The following is a 25,696-nucleotide window of genomic DNA, read 5'->3' as shown; positions in this document are numbered from 1 at the left end:
AATTTTTCTAGAGCGTGCAAAGCATCTAATACATTTCACCCAAAACCGAATGTGAACACGATTAGAGATGTGTCCACTGTTGATTCTAATGAAAGTGATTTAGAAATATATGTCATTGATGATGTTAATGATGTGGGTGCAAAATCTAGCGACAACTATAATCCTCCAAAATGTGACATCATAATAGATGACAAAACAATTCCAATGATTCATGTTCTCCATTTACCCTCATAGATAAACCAATTTGGGCAAATCTGGGTTCCAAAACACTACAATCTACCGATGCTAATCCAGTGGTATATTGCGGACAGAAGTTACCTGTTTTGGGATATTTTTCATCCATGATCAAATTCCAAGACAGAGAAACCGAAGCTAAGATACATGTGGTAGAAAAAGGAAAATCTTTGCTGGGATGGAGTGAGCAGAAAAACTTAGACATCATACTGAATCCCAATCACCCTGCTCAAGTACTCTTAACTGAATCACAAGATAGTGAAGTCTGGAAATCTAGGTTTCCTTACCTATTTAAAAAAGATTTGGGTTGCCTAAAAAAATTTAGACATTGTGTAATTTTAAAAGAGGGAACTGTTCCCAGGGTACATAAGGTAAGGAACGTTCCAATGGCATTAAGGGGTTCTCTTAAGGAAGAATTGAACAGACTATGCAAGGAAGGCATTATTGAACCCATAGAAGTGGTTAAGTCCGATCGTTATCGCACGCAAATCTAATGGCAGTATCCGCATGTGTGTGGACTTAGGAGATTTAAACCAGTGCATATGGATAGACCGTTATCCTCTACCTCATATCAATGAAATGTTGGCAAGCATTGACAATGGTAAATTTTTCTCTACTTTAGATTTGTCAAGTGCTTATCATCAGATACTGTTACAATCTGAGTCCAAGCATTTGACATCCTTCATCACACCTGAAGGACCATTTCAATTTGTCCGAATGCCCTTTGGTCTAGCTTGAGCATTAGCAGTCTTTCAAAGAGTCATGCAAAGTATATTGAAAGATATTCCAAATGTACTTGTTTTTCAAGATGACATATTGGTCTGGGGAAAAGATAAATGGGAACATGACAAATTTTTAGAGAATGTGTTAATTAAACTAGAACAAGCTGGTTTAACAATAAGCTTACAGAAATGTAAATTTTGTAAAACAGAAGTAGACTACCTAGGTCACACATTATCATCAGAAGGGGTCAAACCTAAGTTCAAACTAGTGGAAGACTTAGAAAATGCTCCTGTTCCATGCGATAAAGACCAGTTAAGGTCATTCTTGGGGCTAGCTGAATATTACTCAAGATTTATTTACAATTTTTCAACTTGTGTTTTTCCCCTGCGACAACTTGTGAAAAAAAACGTAACTTTTGTATGGTCTGAAAATTGTCAACGTGCATTTGAAGACGTAAAAAAAGCTGTCACAAATGCAACTTCTTTGAAACCGTTTAATTCTAATGACAAAAGTATAATTGTAACTGATGCTAGTGGGTATGGACTAGGGGCGGTTTTAATGCAAATTCATGATGGTAAAGAACGTGTGGTAGCTTTTGCATCACGCACACTCAAGGGTGCCGAGAGCACGTACTCCACAATTGAGAAAGAGGTTTTGGCATGTTGGTGGGGCGTGCAACACTTCTGCAATTTTGTCTGGGGAACAAATTTCGAATTACACACAGACCACAAACCGTTGATTGACTTATTTTCCACTTCTGGGGCAGGAAAAGCTACTCCTCGCATTGCAAAATGGATTTACCATTTACAAGAATTACATTTTTGTTTGAAATATGTTCCTGTTGTGGGGAATAAATAATGGCGATTGTTTATCGCGTCTTCCTGTAACCAAACCGGATAGTGATGAAATGTATTCTTAAATAGGCGATTGGATTGTAGCCAATTTATCTGATGTTTGTCAAGCTATCGAAGAGGGTGAATGGAAACAAGCCATGGCGGAGGATGTTGTTATGAAAAAGGTAATAGAATGTTTGCTGGGATGGAGGGAGCATTGTAGGATGGAAACTTCAGGAGAACATGTTACAATATAAGGAAGTTTGGAATGAATTATCTGTTCTGAATGGAATTTTAAGGAGGTGTGACAGGTTAGTAGTTCCCATTTCCTTAAGACCTAGGCTTATTGATCTGTTACATGAAGGTCATGGTGGAATGACCGCTATGAAAAGAAAGGCAAGGGAAGATTTCTGGTGGCCAGGAATGGACAGACAGATCGAGAGATTTGTAAGGGATTGTGTAGCGTGCTCGCGCAGTGACAAAACTCATATGGTACAAGAAAGTCCCATCCACCATGTAAAATGGCCAGAATGTGCATGGGAAAGAGTAGCGATGGATATTTGTGGCCCATTCAAAATATTAGGAATTGGCAACAAATATGCGATTGTTTTAATGGATTATTTTCCCAAATCGCCAGACATAATGTTTGTCCGTGAAGTCAAATCCAGCAATGTGATTGCATTTTGTGAAGAAATATTTTGTAGAGAAGGTTGTCCAGCGGAGATTTTGACTGATAACGGTTCTCAATTTACATCTAAAGAATTTGTTGAGTTTCTCAAGAAATGGGGCATCAAGCATTCCAAGACTCCAGTATATCATCCCAGAGGAAATGGTTTAATGAAACGCTTCAACCGTGTCATTGGTGAATGTATTCAGATGGCTATACATAACAATGGGTGTTGGAGGAGTGAAGTGAAAAACATGTTATGGAATTACAGAATAACCCCACATTCAGTAACTGGTGACACCCCTTTTTGTTTATTGAAGGGTAGGATACCATGTTCTATTGCTGTTCCTGCTTGGATGGGGAGATGTGGTAGGAGAGTAATAAACGAAAGTGATGTGAGAACCAAAGTTGAGAAATACCAAGATTCCTATGAACAGAAACATAATGATAGGTTGTTTAAGAAACCAAGGTTGTTTGAGTTGGGCATGTATGTAAGGGTGAAAACAGATTCCATCCATTGCAAGGGGATTTCAAAATTATCTGATCCCAAAAAAATTCTAGTTGTCAATGGCGAATACCTGAAACTTTCTGATGGTAAATGGTGGAATACAAATCGTGTGGCAAAATGCAATGAAACTGAGAAGCAAGAATGGCTTGAATCAAATCCTGCTGAAGGAGATAAGCACTTAGCAGTCTCTGGCAAAGTTGTTGTGCGCAACCACAATCACAAGAAAGATTATTCCAACAAGACCATTAGGCATAGCACAGGTAGGATAACACCTCCAAAGAAATTAAAAGATTACATTTGTGGTTGAATGTTAAATGTATTTATTCATTTTATTTGTTTGATGAAAAGAGGATATGTTGTAATCTTTATGTGTTCTTCATGGTGATGTCATCATGTCTGGTACCCAGCAACTGCATCCTAGCAACTGCTGTTCTGCTACGTGAATCCAGTCTGTGGGAGTCACGGAGACAGGGCAGAAGTGCACTGGATGACAGCTGTTGGGGGTTGCTGCCTTTACTGTTATTAAACCCATCTTTTACAATTTATTGAGCCTGTTTCTTCAAAAGAGTTAACTTGTTTGGAAAGGTGGAACACACTCGCATTTTTAAATGACACACAGATAAGCCAATCCTAAACAAAGGAGGAGTCAGACTCCACAAAGTAGATACAACAGATCGCCTACAGCGCAAGCACTGTTTTGGCTCGACTTAAAAAGGTATGGGGTGGCTGATAAACATAAAATATACCTGTTAGCCAGAGGTTTCTCCACAGGGCAGACACCAGTGCAAAGCCTGTGTTAGTTGTGTTAGTTACTGGCCTGTGTTGAAAGGTCCTAATATCAATTAATGTGCCAGGCTCTTACTTGCCAGTATCGACCAGACAAGAACAGCAAAGAAACGTGTCACAAATAAGGGGTTTCTGAAACAAGCTGCCCCTTTATTCTATGAAGAATTTACCTTGCTTTGATGTCCACACGCACTTCATTACCATTAATGTAGAAAAAGGGACGGTTTGGCTCCACGGTAACTTCAAAACTGGGCAGCACTGCAGAAGGAACAGAAGGTAAAGGTGTTGGTACGTTGTCATTTCTTGGAAACAATTCTCCTCCGTAGAAAGAGGTTGACATGGTGAAGGTTTACAGTAAACAAAAGTCCCATAAGAAGTTGTGATATAAAAAGGATCTGGGAATGGATATACTGATTTGTTTGGGTAAAGGGTTAGATTTGAGATGAGGGTTAGGCTATGGACTTGAATTTTGATAAGGGAATAGATTAAGGTAAATGTGTAAGATCAGGGGTATCTGTATGATAAAGTGTAGGACAAGGGATAATACATGATGACAAAAGGACATTTGTGCAAGGTGTTTGTCACAAGTTAGATTTATTTACTGTTGGGTCTTGGTGAAAACTTGATGAAGTTAAGATGTATATTAACATGTAAAAGTTAGAATCTTAAGAGGGTACACTTTTTACTGTGACCTCACATAGAAATGCATGTTAGTTGTGACTTTTTTGTCTCAACTTATTTACTGCTACATTTTTGATTCTACTAAATATAAACTGATTCTTTACACACATCATTGAAAGGATATACTGGAGTGCCCTTACCGTAATCCTTGACATCAAATTGGGTGGTATAGTTTTGTAGAGGTGAATCTTCAAACCGGGCTATAATTGTCCATGTTCCCAGGCTGAAAAGGAAGACTTGTGCATATTACAGCTGCTTTAATTTTTATTTAGGATTTCAGATTCATGTTCACACATTTCCCTAATGAGAGATCTGACTGAGTTTTATCATGTTTATTGTATTGAATTGTAGTTGCATTAATACATAGTGTCACAGTTCTGGCGATAAGTTGAAGCGCATTATAGGAAGTGCCACATGCTATACTGCAGACTGGTCTTGACTGGAAGAGTGCTGGATTGTAGTGTGGCCTATGTGGGAAGTGTTATTGTGTCAGATGTGATGACGAGAGAGGTGCGCTTAATGTGTAATCTGTAATTGTCTTAAGTTAGCAGTGCAACTTAGCAGAGTGAGGGACAGAAAGCATGAACAATGGGTTATTGTAGTTTTCTGTTGGTTTTATGATGGTGGGTGATCTGTGAAGGAAGCGTTTCAGTGTCATGTGTGAAAAATAGCCAATGTAGTGCGTGTCGTTAAAAAGTCTCAGTCACATGAGCGACATGTTTTAGTAATTGTAATGTATATTTAAAGTCTGAATTGGCGAACTTGTATGAGTGGGATAGTTAGTTGTGATGGTACTGTCATTGGCAGCGATATTGGGGGCAGTGGGTGGTGCAAGTTGCACTGGCCGCCTGGCAAGCACCCTGGCACTTATTATTTGACAAATTAAGCACTACCACCAGGAATCCCCCCACAAGTGGGCTCAGCCACTCACTGCATCTGCCTGGGGAGGGATCCCAGGCCTCTCCTTAAAGATCGGCCACTTTGTCTGCAGTGAAAGACAGACTGGTGGGTTCAAAGCACTTGTCTGCCTTTCAACACAGCAATGCTCTAGTGCAGATGTGAGTTTGCGCCTGCACTTGGAGAGCACGTTTGTTTCTCAATATTCAGGCGCACTGTCTCAGTCTGAGCCAGGCTCACACAATAAAGACAGCACCTTTTAGCCTGCTCTGTGATCGATACCAGGAAGGGTAGTGATTTTATTGCTACGAAAGAGCTCATTTGACAGTTGCACACTGAGACTTTGTATCCTTAGTTTTATATCCTTACTTTTGAGGCAGGTAGAGGTACACTTACCTGAATATTTCAGGTAGTTTGTAGGACTGTGACAATATGCCGCCGCCGCTGTTAGGACCAGTTGGATTGATCAGGCCTCGGTTCACAATGACGCCGTCCGGAGTCTGGGGAGAAAAAAGTCCTACACGTTAAGAGAAGCCACAACAGAGATGTTAAAGGACAACATTTTTACAACTGCTGTTTTTGCGGTGCAAGGGGACCTCGGGGACCTCTGGGAAGAATGTTCTTTGAATCGTTTGGATCATTCTGCAGTGTTTGCACAGCGGGCTGTCAATTCCTATCAATTCACCGTTTTGGCTGCATCAGAGTGAGGGTCAGGCAGATGAGCTCCCTACATGACCCTCCATCTTGATGTTACCTCATCAGGGAGAACATGACCCAGTGTCTTGGATTCATACACTAATAGTCAAAGTGCAATAGAAAGAGCTTGCTCCATTGAAAGCTTGGTTGACATAGTTCCCATCCACTATTTTCACCGACTAGCCAATCCATTGCTTGAAACTCCTCCATATTCACATAATGCCTGTTGATGCTGGTGGACATTCCATCCATCCATGCTGTAGTCCACTATCAGTGTCTACACAGCAGTCCTCCTGTTAAGTTGAGTGTGTATGTCTCCTGGAAAATAAGAATTAATTTTCTTCCATTTACCTGAAGATCTACACTACTTCCACTGTAGTCTTTCATGGAGTTACCATAGCTCCACCACACATTTCGGTAGACCATTCACCAAGGACTGGGTGGCTGTTCTGCTAACGTAAAATAAACTTCAAACCTTAAAGGACCCAGATGTAAAGCTGGAGGCATCTCCACCACCAGCATTTTTACCTCCAAGAGAAGAGTTATGGTCTCATCACTAGGTCAGTGTAAAGTAGAAAATCAGATGCAAATTGATTTTGGACCCATATTTTTACACTTTGTACCAGTGGCGCTGGAACAGTTTTGTTAGTGGGGGGCTGCTGTCAATGTTACATCACTGAATGTATACAGTTCTGAATAAATTCAAGCTTTACAGAAAGACTAAGAGGGTCATTATGATTAGGCCTGGGCGAAAATGTCGTTCCGTTCGCGGAAATTGCGATAATTTGACATTTTCGCGTTCCGCGGAGAGCGCGAAAATGTCAAAATTTCCGCTTTCCGCAGCTTGGCGATAATTTGTTTCTTGCTCGCGCTGTAAAATAATACATTTCCGCACGCGCGCGATCGCCTTACCTGAATCCCTGCGTTCGCCACAAGTTTTCTTGATCCGGTCGCGTTCTCCATGAGATGTTGGATTGTTTTTAGCCATTTGCGCTGTCTCGCGACAGTTCGCGCCCGCAGTGACATCATGCGTCGCGCGATCACGTCTTTCTTCTCGCGATCATGCACCACGAGACAACTCAAAACAAGATGGCCGCGCCCGCGAGCAACCACATGGGTAAGTTGGCGACCCGCAACCATGCAGAAAATCTCGCGAACATGCAGGAAAAAAAATTCCGCATCTTTGCGATATTTCCGCTTGTTTGCGATAATTTTAGACATTTTCGCGATAATTTGCGAAAGTGGATTTCGCAAATGCCGCCCACCGTCGATCGGACCAGCTCCTGCAGTACTGTCTGAGGCAGATGGACCACCGCAGTCATGTTGAAAGTGGTCACTCCCACCGCTGGATTAAAATGCATGTGAATGCACAGAGATCTGGCCACTGCGGACCGTTCGACTCCAACAGAGTATTCTGACCATGATGGTCTAAGAACGGATCATTGGAGGCTGTCAGAGAACACAGCTGTGTTTGGACCACCTGCCCAATTACGATGCGTCATTCAGACTAGCCCAACATAGGGGTCCAACCACCACATCAAAGCAGGCGAAAGGGATAAAAGCACAACAAGAATCTTCACACAGATTTCCACTTCCTGCACCGACATGGAGCCCTTGCTATACGTCATGCCGATACTGTACCTCTTTGCTTACAGACCAAATCAGAATCTTCATGGACGCCATCGCTGGAAAGTGACAAATCAGCTCCACATATATGGTTCACAAACAATGTCAGTGGCCAACATGCTAGAGCAGCCCCGAAGTGTGGTTCATTGGAGGGAGGGGGGGGGGGGGGTGCGAGCAACATGACAGCAAAGGAGCATGCACTGACATTTACTTAATACAACGTTTTAGAGCACTCAGACACGACGGGTCAGAAGGGCCCTCAGAAGAAAACGTATTGGCATACGTATATAAGTCAAGGAATTTTCCTGTGCTAGTCATTGGTCATTAACGTCAGTTGTCCAAAGATGATGTAGAAAAGGGTCCTACCAGACTCTCCATTTCATCCCCTCACTCAGGTTGTGAACCATAACCAACTCAGCAACAAAATCAGATACCACTGCAACACATGGAACAGCCAATGAGAATCCCTATATGTCAATGAGCAGTATTGATTACATAAGCAGCACCATAGATATCTTCTCAAAATGTCTAAGTAGTAATTCCTACTACCAATACAAGTAACACCCAAAGGCCACTTAAAAACACTGACTACCTGTAGATGCAATGTAAAATCAGTCCACAGATACCTTGATGTTGTACAATAGCAGAATACCTAAATGTTCATTTGAGTGTGGCAAACTGGCAACCACATATGTCCAGTTCAAATGTTTGTAAGCCATTTTCTCAAGAACCAGACCCACACATATGAAAGTGTTTCCACAGGACACTCACCACACTCAAAATACTGTTATGAAGGACCCAAAAACGCATACAAACGCACATTTCACCAAACAGTCAAAAACAATCATTACAGAGGTGACAGATTGTTTGCATATGCCAGTGTGTATGTGAAGCATCCCTTCAGAAAAGTAACAGACAATGCACATCACCTGACTGACAACATACCCAGACAACTTAAGAGTCACACTATACATCAACAATGTGTTTCACACAACCCCTTCCCCACACTGCGGACAAGGCTAGGGTGTAGAATTCCAGTTACAAATATAAGTAGTTGATCCCTAAATGTGACTTCACTGAGTGGTGATGCCTATGTACACAACAGTGAAAATCAACACCCACCCACTCACATAATCTACATATGTTGTCAGTGCAGAAACAGGTGAGTGCCACAAAACAACATCTCTTCACGAAGGACATAATTCTAATAAGTTGTGACACACTCCCAATATAATAAAGCCAACTCTTCAATTGACATAGAATATACAACTGTATGGGTCTCAGTGTCAAACACTGAAGTACTACACTCCAAAAACACTGTAGTGGACCTTCCCACATTACACACATAAATATGAAAAGCCTGGTCAATGGGTCAGCCAATTATTGCGTTACATGTATGGAAAGTAAGCATTGTAAAGACTTCATAAAGATGGGTATCGAAGTCAGTTGTACTCCAGGAAGGTAACAAGTCAGGGATACAGTGCAGGTAGCACCTGCAACTCTGTCAACATATTCAAAGGATTGTTGTCATGGCCCTAGAAATGGGCCAACAACTGTTCTCATATATTGTCCATCCCCATGTGGCGATGTGTAAGTGGAAGACAATACCAATAACCCCACAGCACCGACACTGGTCAAACAACCATCAGATGAATATTAGAAAAGCACATAATGAAACACACACATGTGCCACAAAAATAACAAGCATACAAGAGTGTAATGCAATACCTAAACATATACAAACTTGTACCTACTCATCACAAATGTCACGCATTTAAAAAGCACAGCTTTCTTAATATTGGGTGCCTGAAGATGTGGACATTGCTCAAGGCAACTTGATCTACTAACCATGGCAGATGACACACAAAGAAAGTATGCCACACTTGGGACATAGTACCAAGTGTAACTATGCTACATAGACCCATGGCCTTGGTCACTCCATAATGTCTAACAAGGTGGAACTAGAGTCACCAATGCAAATGGATCAGCTAGCATGGTGAAACCTACCTTTTAGATGTCACACCCCCAAAAAGTTTATTGGCTATTATTATTATTAGTGGCAAAAGTAGGATGAAGGGTGTTATTATTTGTTGTTTTTATTTAAACAAAGAACAGACAATGTCAAAAGTCAAAGCCCAATGACCAGTCCAATAATGAACATGTGAATTAGCACACAGCTATGCCAAAAAACATGCCGTCAAGAAAAGTGCCAGGGAACGATCCCCAGGAAAGGGGCATCCAATGAGCAGGTCAAGCACCTCTGACTCATTGGCGTGGGGTGAGGTTTGGTTTGGTGGGTCTGGGTTCGGCCTGGGGAGGATTGGGTTTGGTTGAGGCAGGGTGTGGTAGGTGGGTGGGAGTGATGGGCTCGGATTGGTGGCATGGTTTCTTGCATGGCAGAGGGAGAATCAGGATTGGGAGGACCGGGTCGGATCATTTTTGGGATCTTGTATCCCAATAGGGTACTGATTTGAATAGAAATGGTAGGAACAGTTTTACTTTTCTTTGGCAGATGAATTGGTGTAGGTAGGGGGAAAAGTATAGTTTGGTTGGGTGGGGGTTGCACCAGATTCAGGATGGCTTTTGTTTGCTTCATGGTTTTAGAGGGAGAAGTTTTTGGGGTATCAGAGGGGCCAGCTTTAGTCGGTGTTGATGTGAAAGGGCATGGTAGGGGAGGGAATCTAGACATTTTGGGTTTGGGTGGGGGGCAGCTGTGGTAGGCAAAATGTCAAGGGCACACAGGGTAAGAGCTTTGAGCCTCTGGAAGGAGGAATGGCAGGGGTTTGGGTTTGGAGGTAGAGGGATGTGAGGATTGAGATGTGGATGCAAATGCAGTGGGTCGATGTTCCTGGGTGTGTGATGTATGTTTTGTGGTACAATATTGCTTGTTTTTGGAAGTGTGTGAAGTCTTTGTGGCTGGTTTTGTGGGTGTGGTGTCTGTCTAACTAACGGTGGCTGTGTCTGTGGCTGACATTTCGGCTGTGGCCTCTGTGTGTGTTGTTGTGATAGTTTGTGGCTAGTGTTATGGGTGTGGTGTCTGTCTGGCTGATGGTGGCAGTGTTTGTGGCTGGTATTGTTGCTGTGGCCTCTGAGTGTGTTGTTGTGATTGAGTATGTGACTGGTATTGAGGAAATGGGGTCAGTTTGGCTGATGGTGGCAGCATCTGTGACTAGTGTTGTGGCTGTTGTCTGTGTGTGTGTAGTCGTGGAAGTGGTGGTGAGTGTGGTGACTGCATAGTGAGTGGGTGTGCTTGATTTAGTCTACTTATTTTTGTCCTTATGTGTGCTGTGTGTGACTGTTGATGTGTTTGTGCAATGATTGCATGTGCTCTGAACAGTTTGGGGATAGGGATAGTGGTTGGTAGAGAAGCAGAAGGTGGGCTGGAAAATGGGAATGTTGGAAGGCTTCAAATCTGAGCGGGTTGCACACCGATGTTCTCCATGGATTCTTCCAAATCTGACACATGCGGTTAATTGCGTGCTCACTGTTAACGTGCCAAGCCCAAACAGCACATGTTGAACCAAACAATATCAAAACTTGGGGCTACTCTTAGCCCCAAAGCAGTGGCGACAGCCATGTTTTAAATTATCTGCTTTTGCATCTATACGTTGAACCACTTTTCTTTTCAGCCTTTAGTTACAATCCTTTCCTGATCCTTCCTTCATACTCTATTGCAAACAGTCAGCTCCTCCTGCAAGGTCGTGCAATTTTCCGAGTTTCTCATGTTATGGCGGGCCAGCCGAACCTCTTCCCAATAACACGTACTGAAGCCAAGTTCATTGTATGCAGTTTATTGTAACCCAATGCATTTCAGACCCCACGGGTCCTTCATCAGGGGTAACTGTAAACAACAATCAGACATGCTTTTACATAAACAAATGTGTGTACATACACTGTTTAACATTCTTATTGGCTTTTAAAATACACAGTTTATCTTTTTCAGTAGTCACCAACATGTTATCTAATATAATTCAATAAAGACCCTCTTTTCTTAGGTGGCTACAGTCTTACCCCACTCTCACCTCACTTTCTATTGTCTCTCTTACTATATCACTACTTCATTAGTACCCTCCTTAATTTTCAACCTTTCGTCAGCTCCTCCTCTAAGGCCTCCCTGCTAAACCCTCTTATCTCTAATCACAATCTCCCGCTCTTAGATGCTGTTCTCCCCACATAAATACAATCCCAATCAATTCTCTCACCTCCTCTCCCCCGTTCTAACCAACTGCATGATTCTCCGTTCGTAAAACTCCTTCCCCTTCCCTCAACCCCTCTCAATTAACCCCCTTGCCTACCTGCTACACCGTCTTCGTTCTCCTCTCTCACACAACCAAGGTCTTCACCTTCACTACTGCCGACCGTGATTTTAAACCACACCTTACACCTTAATTTCCTGTTCCCTTCTCCACCAATTCAACATGAGCCACCTGACGCATACCTGGGACACTCCAACTCCCAAGATGCACTATAATGTACCTAATAACATTGTGGATTAATCTATCGAACTCATTCGCCAGTGTTTATTGTAAAAAGTGTATTATATAAATATCATTTTGACGTAAAGTTATAAAAAGCAATAATATGTCTGAAATTTCGCATTGATGTTTAATGTCCATCGGGGACATGAACGGGGAGAGGAGGTGAGAGAATTGATTGGGATTGTATTTATGTGGGGAGAACAGCATCGAAGAGCGGGAGATTGTGATTAGAGATAAGAGGGTTTAGCAGGGAGGCCTTAGAGGAGGAGATGACGAACGGTTGAAAATTAAGGAGGGTACTAATGAAGTAGTGATATAGTAAGAGAGACAATAGAAAGTGAGGTGAGAGTGGGGTAAGACTGTAGCCACCTAAGAAAAGAGGGTCTTTTTTTAATTATATTTGATAACATGTTGGTGACTACTGAAAAAGATAAACTGTGTATTTTAAAAGCCAATAAGAATGTTAAACAGTGTATGTACACACATTTGTTTATGTAAAAGCATGTCTGATTGTTGTTTACAGTTACCCCTGACGAAGGACCCGTGGGGTCTGAAATGCATTGGGTTACAATAAACTGCATACAATGAACTTGGCTTCAGTACATGTTATTGGGAAGAGGTTCGGATGGCCCGCCATAACATGAGAAACTCGGAAAATTGCCCGACCTTGCAGGAGGAGCTGACTGTTTGCAATAGAGTATGAAGGAAGAATCAGGAAAGGATTGTAACTAAAGGCTGAAAAGAAAAATGGTTCAACGTATAGATGCAAAAGCAGATAATTTAAAACATGGCTGTCGCCACTGCTTTGGGGCAAAAAGTAGCCCCAAGTTTTGATGTTGTTTGGTTCAACATGTGCTGTTTGGGCTTGGCACGTTAACAGTGAGCACGCAATTAACCGCATGTTTCAGATTTGAAAGAATCCATGGAGAACATAGGTGTGCAACCTGCTCAGATTTGATGATTTGAATGTTTGCCCTATCGGGTTAGCACCCATATAGACTAAGAGTTTTGTGAAAATGTGAAAATGATTTTGCTCTTTCCATGCAAGGCGGAAGATTCTGGTTCATTTAGCATGTTTATTTTTAAGGGAGTCAGATGGACATTAAACATCAATGCGAAATTTCAGATATATTATTGCCTTTTATAACTTTACGTCAAAATGATATTTATATAATACACTTTTTACAATAAACACTGGCGAATGAGTTCGATAGATTAATCCACAATGTTATTAGGTACATTATAATGCATCTTGGGTGTTGGAGTGTCCCAGGTATGCGTCAGGTGGCTCATGTTGAATTGGTGGAGAAGGGAACAGGAAATTAAGGTGGAAGGTGTGGTTTAAAATCACGGTCGGCAGTAGTGAAGGTGAAGACCTTGGTTGTGTGAGAGAGGAGAACGAAGACTGTGTAGCAGGTAGGCAAGGGGGTTAATTGAGAGGGGTTGAGGGAAGGGGAAGGAGTTTTACGAACGGAGAATCATGCAGTTGGTTAGAACGGGGGAGAGGAGGTGAGAGAATTGATTGGGATTGTATTTATGTGGGGACAACAGCATCGAAGAGCGGGAAATTGTGATTAGAGATAAGAGGGTTTAGCAGGGAGGCCTTAGAGGAGGAGCTGACGAACGGTTGAAAATTAAGGAGGGTTCTAATGAAGTAGTGATATAGTAAGAGAGACAATAGAAAGTGAGGTGAGAGTGGGGTAAGACTGTAGCCACTTAAGAAAAGAGGGTCTTTATTGAATTATATTTGATAACATGTTGGTGACTACTGAAAAAGATAAACTGTGTATTTTAAAAGCCAATAAGAATGTTAAACAGTGTATGTACACACATTTGTTTATGTAAAAGCATGTCTGATTGTTGTTTACAGTTACACCTGTCGAAGGACCCGTGGGGTCTGAAATGCATTGGGTTACAATAAACTGCATACAATGAACTTGGCTTCAGTTCGTGTTATTGGGAAGAGGATCGGATGGCCCGCCATAACATGAGAAACTCGGAAAATTGCATGACCTTGCAGGAGGAGCTGACTGTTTGCAATAGAGTATGAAGGAAGGATCAGGAAAGGATTGTAACTAAAGGCTGAAAAGAAAAATTGGTTCAACGTTTAGATGCAAAAGCAGATAATTTAAAACATGGCAGTCGCCACTGCTTTGGGGCAAAAAGTATCCCCAAGTTTTGATAATGTTGAGAGGCTGCCATGAGTGTTGAAACCACAGCCTGAAATGATCTCTGTAAACCAGACATGTCAGCGTGAATTCCTTCCAGGTACCACACCATCAAGTTTTGCTGGGGTGTTTGCACCTGGAGGGCATTCAGCACTACTGTCTGACCGGCAGAGATCTGCCTCAGGATGTCAAAAGCCTCCATACTCAGAACAGCAGGGGAGACATAGGCAGGGGGTGAGGTGCCTGGGGTGAAGGAGACTCTTGCCTGCTTAGGGGAGTGGGCCTGACAGCTGGTTGGGGAGCAGCGGGGAGGATGGAGATGGTAGGGGGGTGGTGGATAAAGATGTAGCAGACTAATATCAAGTTAAGACCACCGCTTCCACCGCTCTACCCAGGGATGTCCACTGGCGGCAGATGAAGATGTAGATGAGTCATCCTGTAGCTCCTCTGTGACACTCCCACCATTCTCCCAGCCACTGGGTCCCTCGGTGTCACTTGGTATTATAGAACCACTGTGGCCAGCTGCATCCCCATCTGTCTCGCCCCTGTCTCCTTCACTGCCCTGGGTTCATGCTGAAACATGAAGAGAAAATTGTAAGATGGAACAGCCTCACCACACTACATAAACATTTCATTACACAACAATTCACATAATAGCTGCTAAATAAGATTGTCAAGCAGTAATTAGTTTGCCCCCACAGTGCCATGAGGACATAGATAAATGGAAATTGAGCTGTGCACAGACTCACATAATTGTGTCATCACCAATGTCTCCTCCACCTACATTTGTCATCACATCCATTTTCCTGCCACATTTTTAAAAATAATGTTGTCCTCAAGCTGTATACCTAGGTCCTTAGCTCATACCAATGGTAAGAAATCTCAAAGAATGGGATGCAGCTATTGAAACCTACAGTACACATTGTCATGAGGGCCAACAATCATCTTCAGCTCAGGTTTCCGTGACACACTACATGCACAACAAATAGGGCCCTGCTACAGAGAAGGGGCTGTATCTTCAAGTGCACATTATGCATGGTTGGCACTTCACATGTGACACTTTAAATCAGATTCAAGGCCAGATGACGCCATTGATAGAATACCCAGGGTAGGCTACGGAGGAGCAAAATGTACCACATAAGATCCTAATGTGGACCTGGCATGACCATTTGTTGTTTTTTGGCAGGGTAAATGTACATTGTACTTTAGTCCATTTTAGAACATACCCTGTCCATATTGACTTTTGTGTGCCTACAAAATTAACAACATTGATAAACATTCGAATTACATCTGAAAGTTTGTTATACATGAGGGTTGGTTGATGTTGAATCCGCAAAGCAGAATTACTCATGTTGAATAGGGGAGTCTATTAACTTAATAAGTAATGGATAGCTAACCTATACTCATATGTAGCACTGAATGTCGAAGCACTCATGAGCACAACATGTCAGCACATCACTCCCTGAGGTACCTCACCAGTCACATAAAGGCTGTACACAGCTGCACATGTGCATACATACTGAATGCATATGCTTTACAATGTTCTGCAATGCTTCATAGCTCACAACTCTTTGAAGCATGTGCAAGCATGTGTGTCAATGGTTCCACATTAGAACTGCGTAATGACAGATGTCACTGTTGATGTGTGACTCACAAGCACATGTCTGCATGCTACAGTGCGTGTTGACACATATTCTGTATACTGTTCATTTATTCACATTGTCATGTACGCTTTGATAAACACATGATATAATGTGGATAATTGTCAGGACGATGTGGATATTCTCTTCACCAAGTATGGAACAGTGGTACCAATAGGAGCGCAACTTAGGACATCACGAATTCCATCATGTTGGCAACAACATATAGGCAACCATATTTTTTTGCCACATCTTGTTACCCAAGATTGGCCTCTTACCAAGTTGATTTTGTGCTCAGTGTCTGCATACACAGAGTATTGTATCATTTGCCATAAGTGAAGGGTCCACCATCAAAAGGCACACAGTAGAGTGGCAGCAAGACTCCAGACACAAGGCTGATAATTGAGCTCTCTGGGATCATTGTCATGAATTCCTATCAACGATGATGTAGTAATTGTCTGCAAATAGCCAGACATGTTGTAGCTCAACATTGGACAGACACGTCTGACGTCACCATGCTAAATCATGGTCACATGTAAAGTGTCTTAAAATAACTACATGGGCCTATATGCACACATACATGTGCACATTTGTCATCCTTGAGTGGAACATGAGTATGCTTCCACCTAAATTGTTAAATAGCTGCCTGTAATTAGAAAACAATATATGGTCATGTATGACATCATACTGATAAAAATACTCACCTTCCCTTCTGGCTGCTATTGGGCTCACCACTGCCCATCAAGGTTGGGGTATGCCACCACCATTATGCGGGCCATTAGGGGGGTCAGGGTTTGGCGAGCACCCCTTCTGCCAGGGAAGGACTAGCCCAGCTTGACCTCAGCGATTTTTTTTGGTCCATCTTCTATGGTACTCTCACTTCTTTTTGCAATGAGCACGGCACCGACAAGCAACCCCCAGGGTCCGCACCCTCCGGGCTATGGCTCTCTACATCCTCACCTTAAGATGGGCCTTGATCTGTATGGTTGCAACAGATGTGAAACTGAGTGAACATGCCGCTTATTAAGTCATCAGCTATGGTGACACAGAGCTACTACACAGCTAACATTAACAATAGACAACATTGGATACATGACATCTTTGAATTGCACATGCTGACCTACTGACAATGCATTACTGTAAACTATATCACTCCTTCTGTGCACATCCATCATTCTCAACAATGTCTAAAACCACCAAACCACAGCCCTGACATCACATCATATTGGCAATCTACATAAGTGTCATGCAAGTTAATTTTGATGAATGCCATACACTAATGTGACCTCCAGGAGGCTACACTTGTATAGCTCCTAGGGACAGACACCTGTACAGTGTACATACATGATTTCCTACGCAGGTGGGCAAAAGTTCAAAACTAAAACTGCACTCAGTAGATGCTATTGTGTGGATTGCATGAACACAATGGGCCTGCAATGCACGTAAATGGAAACGTATGTATGTAGAACAATGGATATGAAGACTCTTGAAGTGAGCCTCTGACGACCTCTGCATGTGTCTATCTGTTCATTATTGAGGACAAGGATTTATTTGGCACAACATCTGTAAATGCAGCACAATTGCACAATCTGACACTGGTGGAGATGCTGTTTTAAACTGCAAATCTGAATAGCCTAACTCTCAGATGCAAAGGTATTTTTTACATGGACATTTTTCTGTATGTTTGTAGGTACAACCCATTGTCATTACAAACCTGAAGTATTTTGGAGTTAAGGGCCTGTGCAAGGCAATTGCAAACACTAAACACATTTTTAACATCACCAGTAGTCTCATATGTGTGTCCACCATTCACCATACCCACTATGGTTTCACTAGGTGCATTGATTCAAATCCCTGTTCCTGTGACACTGTTGCTGCTCACATCTGCAAATCATCAGGTCCATAGGGGAAGTCTTGTGTACATCAATGACTTAGGGGGATATACCTTGATCAATCCAGTCTATATGATGTGCACAGTATGCCCACTATGCCATCACAAGCCCACACATCCCATTAAAACCCGTAGTTCTACTGCCCAACATATATTTGAATGTAGCATACTACGTCACAGCGAGGAGTCTGTGAGGTCTTGTTACCTGACAGAAGACAAGTATGCTTATGCCTTGTGTGCTGAGCACTTGGGGTACTGCCTAATAAGATCCAAATACACACTGCTCAAAGGCCACAAAATCAACTTTTCAAATTAGACAACATAACTTGCCAGAACTGCCATTACACAATGTGGCAAGCCAGTATTCTTACACAATAGGTCCATACATGCCTAGCTATGTGCAGACAACTTATGTCTGTGCCAGTAGTGTATGAACATCACCTTTAATCTGTCTCAACAGAATCTAGCTGTGCCACATATGCCATAGCTGTCACAATCATAATTCACCATGCACATTAGTACCACAATGTGTTGGCATGTTATAGTTCAAAAGTCTATGTGTAAATAGTTTAAACAAGGTTATGCTGTACTCACCTGCTCCTCTGGTGTGCCAAAGAACTGGGGAAGGACCCCTTCAATGCGTTTTTTTCAGCTCCTCTGGAGTGAAGGGAAGGTTCCTCTGCCCTGTGCACCATGACATGTTGGCTCCCAGAGATGTCATACAGCAGTTACAAGTGTGGTGGGATACTTAGCAACAGTGTCTTGAGAGAAGTGGGAAATGTTAGCATCGGCAACCTTTATATATAAACATAGCCATGTACATTGGGCCGTAGCAGTCGCATTTTACAACGTGCTCCGATGGCTGTGACCGCATTGTTTGGACATGCCTACCACGCGGTTCAAATCAGCTGGCAGACGATGATTGAGGATATCCTATTAGTGAATACATGCATCACCTTAGGTGGTCCGCGATGTTGGGCAAAGCAATACATCTGAATATGGCAGTGCATTTAAAAACTTGTTCCCCTCCTATGGCTGTGACCGCATTGTTCGGTAAGCCTAACGTGTGCTTCATATTAGGCGGACAATTGATGGGCATATCCTATTAGTGAATACACACATCAACTTAGGTGGTCTGGGATGTAGGACAAAGCATTACATCTGAACATGGTGGTCACATTTTACAACTTGATCCAATGACTGTGACCGCATTGTTCAGTACGCCTCCCTTGCAGTTCAAATCGGCAGAGGTTGCATGTCCTGGTAGTGAAAGTTTGCATCTACATTGTCAGTGTAGACATATTCACATCAGTTTACTGAATTGCAAATAAAATTTGATAGCTTTCTATGTATGTAGTGACTGTCACAGGTGGTAAATGTTGAAGTTATGTTGGGGTAATGCATCACAGTCACTTACATCTAAGTTACAGCATCCATCCATAAAAGTAATCTGTAGTCCATGATGTGAAGAACAGTGTATTTGTCAACTGGAAATTCATTGAGATTTCCAATCCTTTCTGTGTGTTTCTCTTGGTGAATGTAAACGTGGGCACTGTGAGGTTTAGCCATGTAGCTTCATTCCACATATAGGTTCCATGGCAGAGGTAGGAGGTGACAGCCTCCAATATACCGACCTTTCCCAGACCTCAAAATAATGGAAGAATGAGACGCAATTATGAAGTTCCATCTTGATACTCAGACAATAGAGGATCTGTGTGCACTGTTGGAACCTGATTTACATGCTCATGGAAACTATCCCATGGTTATCACACCAATGGTGAAAGTAATGGCAGCTAAACATTATTTTGCTACAGGTTCCTTTCAGTATACTGTGGCCATATTGGGCGGAATGTCACAACCTATGTTTTGTTGCTTACTGTGTGATATACCTGCAGCCATGTTGAAACACATGGATAGCTATATCCAGTTCCCAAGGCATCAAGATTTGGCCAATGTGAAGGGAGACTTTTATGGATTGGCTCGATTTCCACATGTGATTGGATCAATAGATGGCACACATGTCGGCTTGGTGCCACCACAACGCAAGGAACAGGTGTATCAGAACAGGAAGCACACAAATTCCATCAATGTGAAAGTGGTTTGTTTAGCAGATTTATACATATCACATGTCTGTGCCAGATTCCCCGGCTCTGCCCATGACTCTTCCGTACTAAGTAACAGCACCGTTCTCCAACTGATGTCCCTACTCCTACCGGAGACAGGCAGGCTTGTTGGTGAGTATGTCATGTCCAACATTTGTGTGTGCTGGTGATGCCATGTTGCATGATGAGATAATGTGTAAGACATGTATTGTACTCCTGTCTGCCTTCCATCTAGGAGACTCCGCATATCCCAATAACCCATGGTTATTGACACCGCTGAGGAATCCAATAACACCAGGGGGAAGTCCGCTTCAGTAATGCTCATGGAAGAACAAGGTGGGCAGTGGAACATTCTTTTGGGCTACTGAAGGCCAGATTCAGATGTCTGGACTGGACTGAGGGGGGCCTTCTCTACTCACCCAGGAAGGTGTCAGACCACGCTTCCATGCTGTATGCTCCACAACCTTGCACTGCGATGCAACATCCCTCTCATAGAAGAGAAGGAGACCAGCAGGTGCCACCGGGTGAGGATCCTCATATGCCAAACGGAGATGAAAATGGTGAAGAGGGTGGAGTTTATATGCATCAATGGGTGATCAACAACTTCTTCTCATGAGTCTAAGTATGATGGGTGTTGTCATTGCTTAGCCTGTTACAATGACAGCAGTTGTGATGATGTCAGGATATTGTTGCTGGATAGATGTTTGGTATAAACAGTTGTTGAACACTCAGTGCACATGTTGTTTGTGGAACTTGCTCTTCACAAATGTTGGCTTGAAATTAGTTATTGGGTGTATCATATTTTTGGAGAGCTACTGTGTACTAGACAACTGCACTGTGTTTGGTTAACAAGGTATGAATCAACCACTTATCTGTATGTATTGCTCTGTCATAGGTACCTTCACCATGTCATCCTCTTATGACCATTTCTAAGTTGTGACATCTGCAAGTATGTGATGCTGTTACAAAGTACAATGTGGATATGGACTGATCCTGGAGATGTTTGGTACAGCCTTAGGAAAAAGAACTCTGGCTCCAAGCCTGCTTGCACTGTGATAGGGAGGGAGTTCAATGAATCCATTGGGCTTGTTCACAGTCATGTGTTGCTTATATTGCCATATATGTGTCATCATGAGCTCCTACAGATTGTGCTGGTAGGACCCGATCATGCATTTCTTTCTTCACACTAGCCAAGTCATCTATGGGTATGCAGTGGATGTAGCTGACGATACTGAAATGAGGCCAAATGTGTTAGCATTTTGGGATGTATCACCTCCTTCCATTTTGTCCAGTATTCAACATGAGCATTGTTTTGCCTGAGATTGATCATTTCAATGTTTTCTGCTACTGGATCTGCAATAGACATGATGCACATCGAAATTTGGTTTACTATAATAAACCTCCAATGAGGCTACCCACATGTGTGTCTGTGTTGCTGTGAGATGATAGTGTGACTCATATGCACATATGCAGTTCGGGCTGGTCTGTTCCCATGGGGCACAAGGTCAAGACTGATTTGCATATGGCTGGGTCCAAACTGGAATGGCATGGTGAGCAAAAAAACGATGGATTTAGGCCCAGATCTCTGTACTGGGGTGAATGTATGACATTGTTCTGCATTCTGTCCATCAACAGTTCTTTTTGCATTTGTCACCACAAGTGGGACGGGTATGCTCAGACGTGAGTCCCGTGCTCTCCATGCCACTGAAATCAAGCTGTCCTGGCTGAAGAGGGGTGAAACCCCGAAACCGGTCCTAAGATGCTTGTTTCCAGTTTAGGGAGGACCTGGCCTGGCAGCAGGGCTGGTCTGTTCCCATGGGGCACAGGGTCAAGACTGATTTGCATATGGCTGGGTCCAAACTGGAATGGCATGGTGAGCAAAAAACGATGGATTTAGGCACAGATCTCTGTACTGGGGTGAATGTATGACATTGTTCTGCATTCTGTCCATCAACAGTTCTTTTTTCATATGCACATAGTGGCAGCTCCACATGTTGCTACATACACATATTGGTCATAGTCAGATTTGGATTACCACATGTGGGAAACATGAACCTTGATAGATGTCAATGATGGCACAGGAACCTGAAACATTGTGAATGGTGATTTTATTTTATTGCACAAAGTGATAAATTAAAAGTGAGAGGACGTGAAACAAGAGTGAAAGGAGAATTCAGTGTTGGTGGATGAAATCAAACTGGTAGTAGCCACACAATCTGTAGTCCAAAGTCCCCAAAACTCCCCATATCAGAAATGCAAATTTGGATGGGAGAGTCAACAAAGTGAAACTGTGCGACACAAAGTGGGACAACAGGTGCAACGCCTCTTCATGGCGGTGGTTGGTGCGTTGCAATCTGATTCTCCAGGATTTTTACAAAGGGGATCTGCTGCTACAGGGTCAGGGGTATCTGAGGACTCCATTTCAATCATGGCATCACTTAGAGTGGCAGCCGCAGATGTTGATGGGCGAGATGTTGTACCACACAAAATGGCAGATGTTGGTGGAAAAGCCCTGCCAACTGTTGTACTTATCTCTGTCAGCACCCCAATCAGCTCAACACTGTTCTGGTTGTGAGACTCAAGTCGCTGATCTGTAAACCTCTTTGCTTCATCTTCCGGATGTCCCCTACTATCTGGCCCATCACTTCTTGGTTGTCCTCATAGATGGCAAGGAGTCTGTTTAGGTTGACCTGGGTTTCACTGGCAGCAGTGGCCTCACTTTACAGGCCCCCTGTAACCTTCTCACCACCTCTGCCCCTACATACTTGTGTCCTTGACACAGCCTGCACCGCCACACTGCCTCCTACATCCTCACTGGGAGGGTTGTTAATCCTCTCCTCCTCAGGTTGGACTGAGAGGCAGGAGACATTGCCGTCTGTGCTAGGTGCACTTGTTGTTGGGACAGAGGTCAACACAGATGTTTCTGCTGGGGTGGGAGATGTGGTTGTGGTTGTGCCAAGAGTCTCTGCTGCCGTCTGTCTAGGCCCACCTGATGGGCCAGCTTGGTCCTCCTCATCCGTTCTTCCCAAAGAACCAGCATCACTGAAGGCTAGATCGTGGGGTGGAGATGGAGTCTGGGTGGTATCTTACCTCTGGGAAGTTGTACCAGATCCATCTGTTTTAAGGAATGGATAAAATGTAAAACTAGAAGTGTGTTTTGGACAGAAAAATCATCATTGAAACAATTGAAACAATTGAAACAACAGACGGCACTGGGCCATTTGGTTTGGTGTTCGAACAAGAGGACCTCCTGGGAGCTGTAGTGACTTCAAGTACCCAGCCCCCCAGACATGAGCAATAGCCACCTGCATGTGAGTTGGAGTTTCACTACAAGATGGTGAGAGGTAGGTATGGAGGGAGGACACTGGACCCTTTGCTTTGGTGTTTGTGCAAGAGGGACTGCTGGGAAATATAGTGACTTCTGTTACCCAGCCCCCAGACATGAGCATGAGCTACCTGCATGTGAGTTGGAGTTCAACTAAAATATGGCTGAGAGGTGGGTATGGAGGGAGACACTGAGCCATTTGTTTTGATGTTTGTACAAGAGGTCCTGCTGGGAGATGTAGTGACTTCAGTTCCGCAGCCCCCACCTCCAGATATGAGCAGTTGCACATTGCATTAACAATGGCTGTGATGAGTGAATTTACAGATTGTAAATAATAGTGAGTTGTTGCATTGTTACCCGCCAGTCTCCGATCCCCCACGTATTCCGATCAAGCTCTCTGACTGAAGGATTGTGTGCACCTTTTTCTCCCAGGCAGTGAGTTGCAAAGGTGGCCCAGGAGGACCACAGCCAGTATTGAGGGCCGCAAGGTGGTGCCTGGAGGCCTGTTTCTTTATTCTTATCTTCAGGTCATACCACCTCTTGCTGATGTTCTTCTTTGTATGTACACTGCTCCCCACAGCATTCACCTTTGTGACAGTCCAGTCCCACGTAGCATTTCTATGAGTTTGAAATGTTTTTGGGACTTGGGATCCAAAGATTTGTGGCTCCACTCGGATGATTTCATCAACCAACACTGACAACTCTGTGTCCAAACAATGTGGGTTTTTTCCTGGTGAAAGATTGGAAAATACCATAAAAAGTGAATGAGAGGGATAGAAAGGTAAATGGCAATGTAAAGAAGGAATGAAATGGTGATTTAATTGGTAAAAGCGTGTGGAATGTGTGCAACAATTGTGTTCAAGCTATCTATATGTTGTCTGGCATTGAGAAATGTGGAATTTAAGAGCAATGGATCATGGTCCGCGATGAGGTGTGTTTTTCAGCATGATTTGTAGGTGTGTCCACTTTGGTGATGGACATCAGCTGTGTTTGAATTTGAATCATCCAATGGAAATGCTTTGCGGGCACTGCCGTGCATGGACAAAGCTTCGCAACCACCTCGATCATGCCAGTTATTGGGTGATCACAGTGCCTCATGCTGGGCCATTTGTGCACTCCACTATTCTTTTCAAATAACATCAGACATAAACCAAGCGAGCAGTATGAAAAAGCAGATCATATTAATACCCCATTACATTAAATAATGCCAGAGGAAAAACAAGTGATTCGGAAAAAAACAAAGAACAGACAAAAGTCACAACAGGATACAAACAACTGGAATTGGATGGCCTCAACTTTCACTGCTCCAAGAACAGAATGACTTGTTACACAAAGAAAAATCATCCATAGCAATTCTTTAAAGCTCTTATCCTGGAACATTGGGAGAACTATGAGATTATTGCACTCCTGGCTGAGCCTAAGTGGCCAGCTATACACACCATCATGTAAACGCAACAAGAACCTACAGATATGGGAGACCAAAAGGTGGCCTTGCAGTAGATTATCTACAGCACTGAACATCAAATCAGAAGAGCCTTCCAGCACGACATCAGACCTACAAGTAATCAAAATGGACCAATGGTCGAACTACCTGACAATAACAGTAATACTAATTAATGTCTACATGCATCCGAACGTGAGAAAAAAGGAATCACAATATGAAAAGTGTCTAATCGATAATAACTGCTATTAGATTTGAGAACCCAGCTTGGGAGATAATATTAACTGGTGATTTTAATTCATACTTAATCTACACCCTCGATGAAGACGAGCAACTAGCAGTGGCCAATGAGTTCTGGTCAGTTCCTCCTCAATCTTCCTTGGTAGCAAAACAACAGGATTTGAATGGACAAAAGCTAGTTCTTGCCTTGGAACATCTAGGCCTGCGAGTAATAAATAGCAGAATAAAAGCTGATACTTCCCCCGGGATGGACTTATTAGGGTGAAAATGCCCAGTCAATAATAGATTTTACAATCCTAACGCTCCCACTACAGGCCCATGTGGGGAAATAAATAATCAAGTATTCAACCCGAAGTGACCATTCATACCAGATACTTGAACTAAAAATAAGCTTCCCAAAACACCAGCCAGCCCCCATTGAGATGGGCCACCAAGCTACAACAAATTTGAAACACATTCGATGGTCAGCAGAAACTTTCCCAGCATTAACATTGCTAGCTAAAAAGATATTTAAAACAAACCCCTTTCCAGGAAGCACTCGAGTAGTGAATTGGACCATTTTTACCAAAAACCTAATAAACAAGGCACCCAAAATCGATTATGCTGGGAAAAAAAGGGCCAAGCACACTGCAAACCTCTCAAGAAAAGCCTATGGGGCACATGCATCAACAATGCCATTTGCGATTCCTTATTAGCGAAAAATAAGGAATCGCTAATAAGGAATAGCAAAAGGCTATGCATGTAGGAATCGCTATTCAAA

At 42.9% G+C, this 25,696-nt stretch overlaps 1 protein-coding gene across 2 annotated transcripts in view; it reads right to left on the bottom strand.

The window, feature by feature from the left end:
- Positions 1-25,696, bottom strand: part of LOC146832982 (complement C3-like) — a 1,287,425-nt gene that overhangs the window by 1,124,148 nt on the left and 137,581 nt on the right. For both annotated transcript variants that reach the window (XM_085600525.1, XM_085600526.1), the window contains exons 5-7: positions 5,726-5,829; positions 4,573-4,655; positions 3,922-4,009 (exon numbers count right to left, since the gene is read on the bottom strand). In XM_085600525.1, the coding sequence (XP_085456651.1) occupies positions 3,922-4,009; positions 4,573-4,655; positions 5,726-5,829 (275 nt within the window). The remainder of the gene's footprint in view (positions 1-3,921; positions 4,010-4,572; positions 4,656-5,725; positions 5,830-25,696) is intronic.

This window comes from Triturus cristatus, chromosome 4_2, assembly GCF_964204655.1.
Source record: "Triturus cristatus chromosome 4_2, aTriCri1.1, whole genome shotgun sequence".
NCBI lineage: Eukaryota > Metazoa > Chordata > Amphibia > Caudata > Salamandridae > Triturus > Triturus cristatus.
Note: the sequence above shows the minus strand (reverse complement) of the source record. Positions and strands in the feature narration are given on the sequence as shown.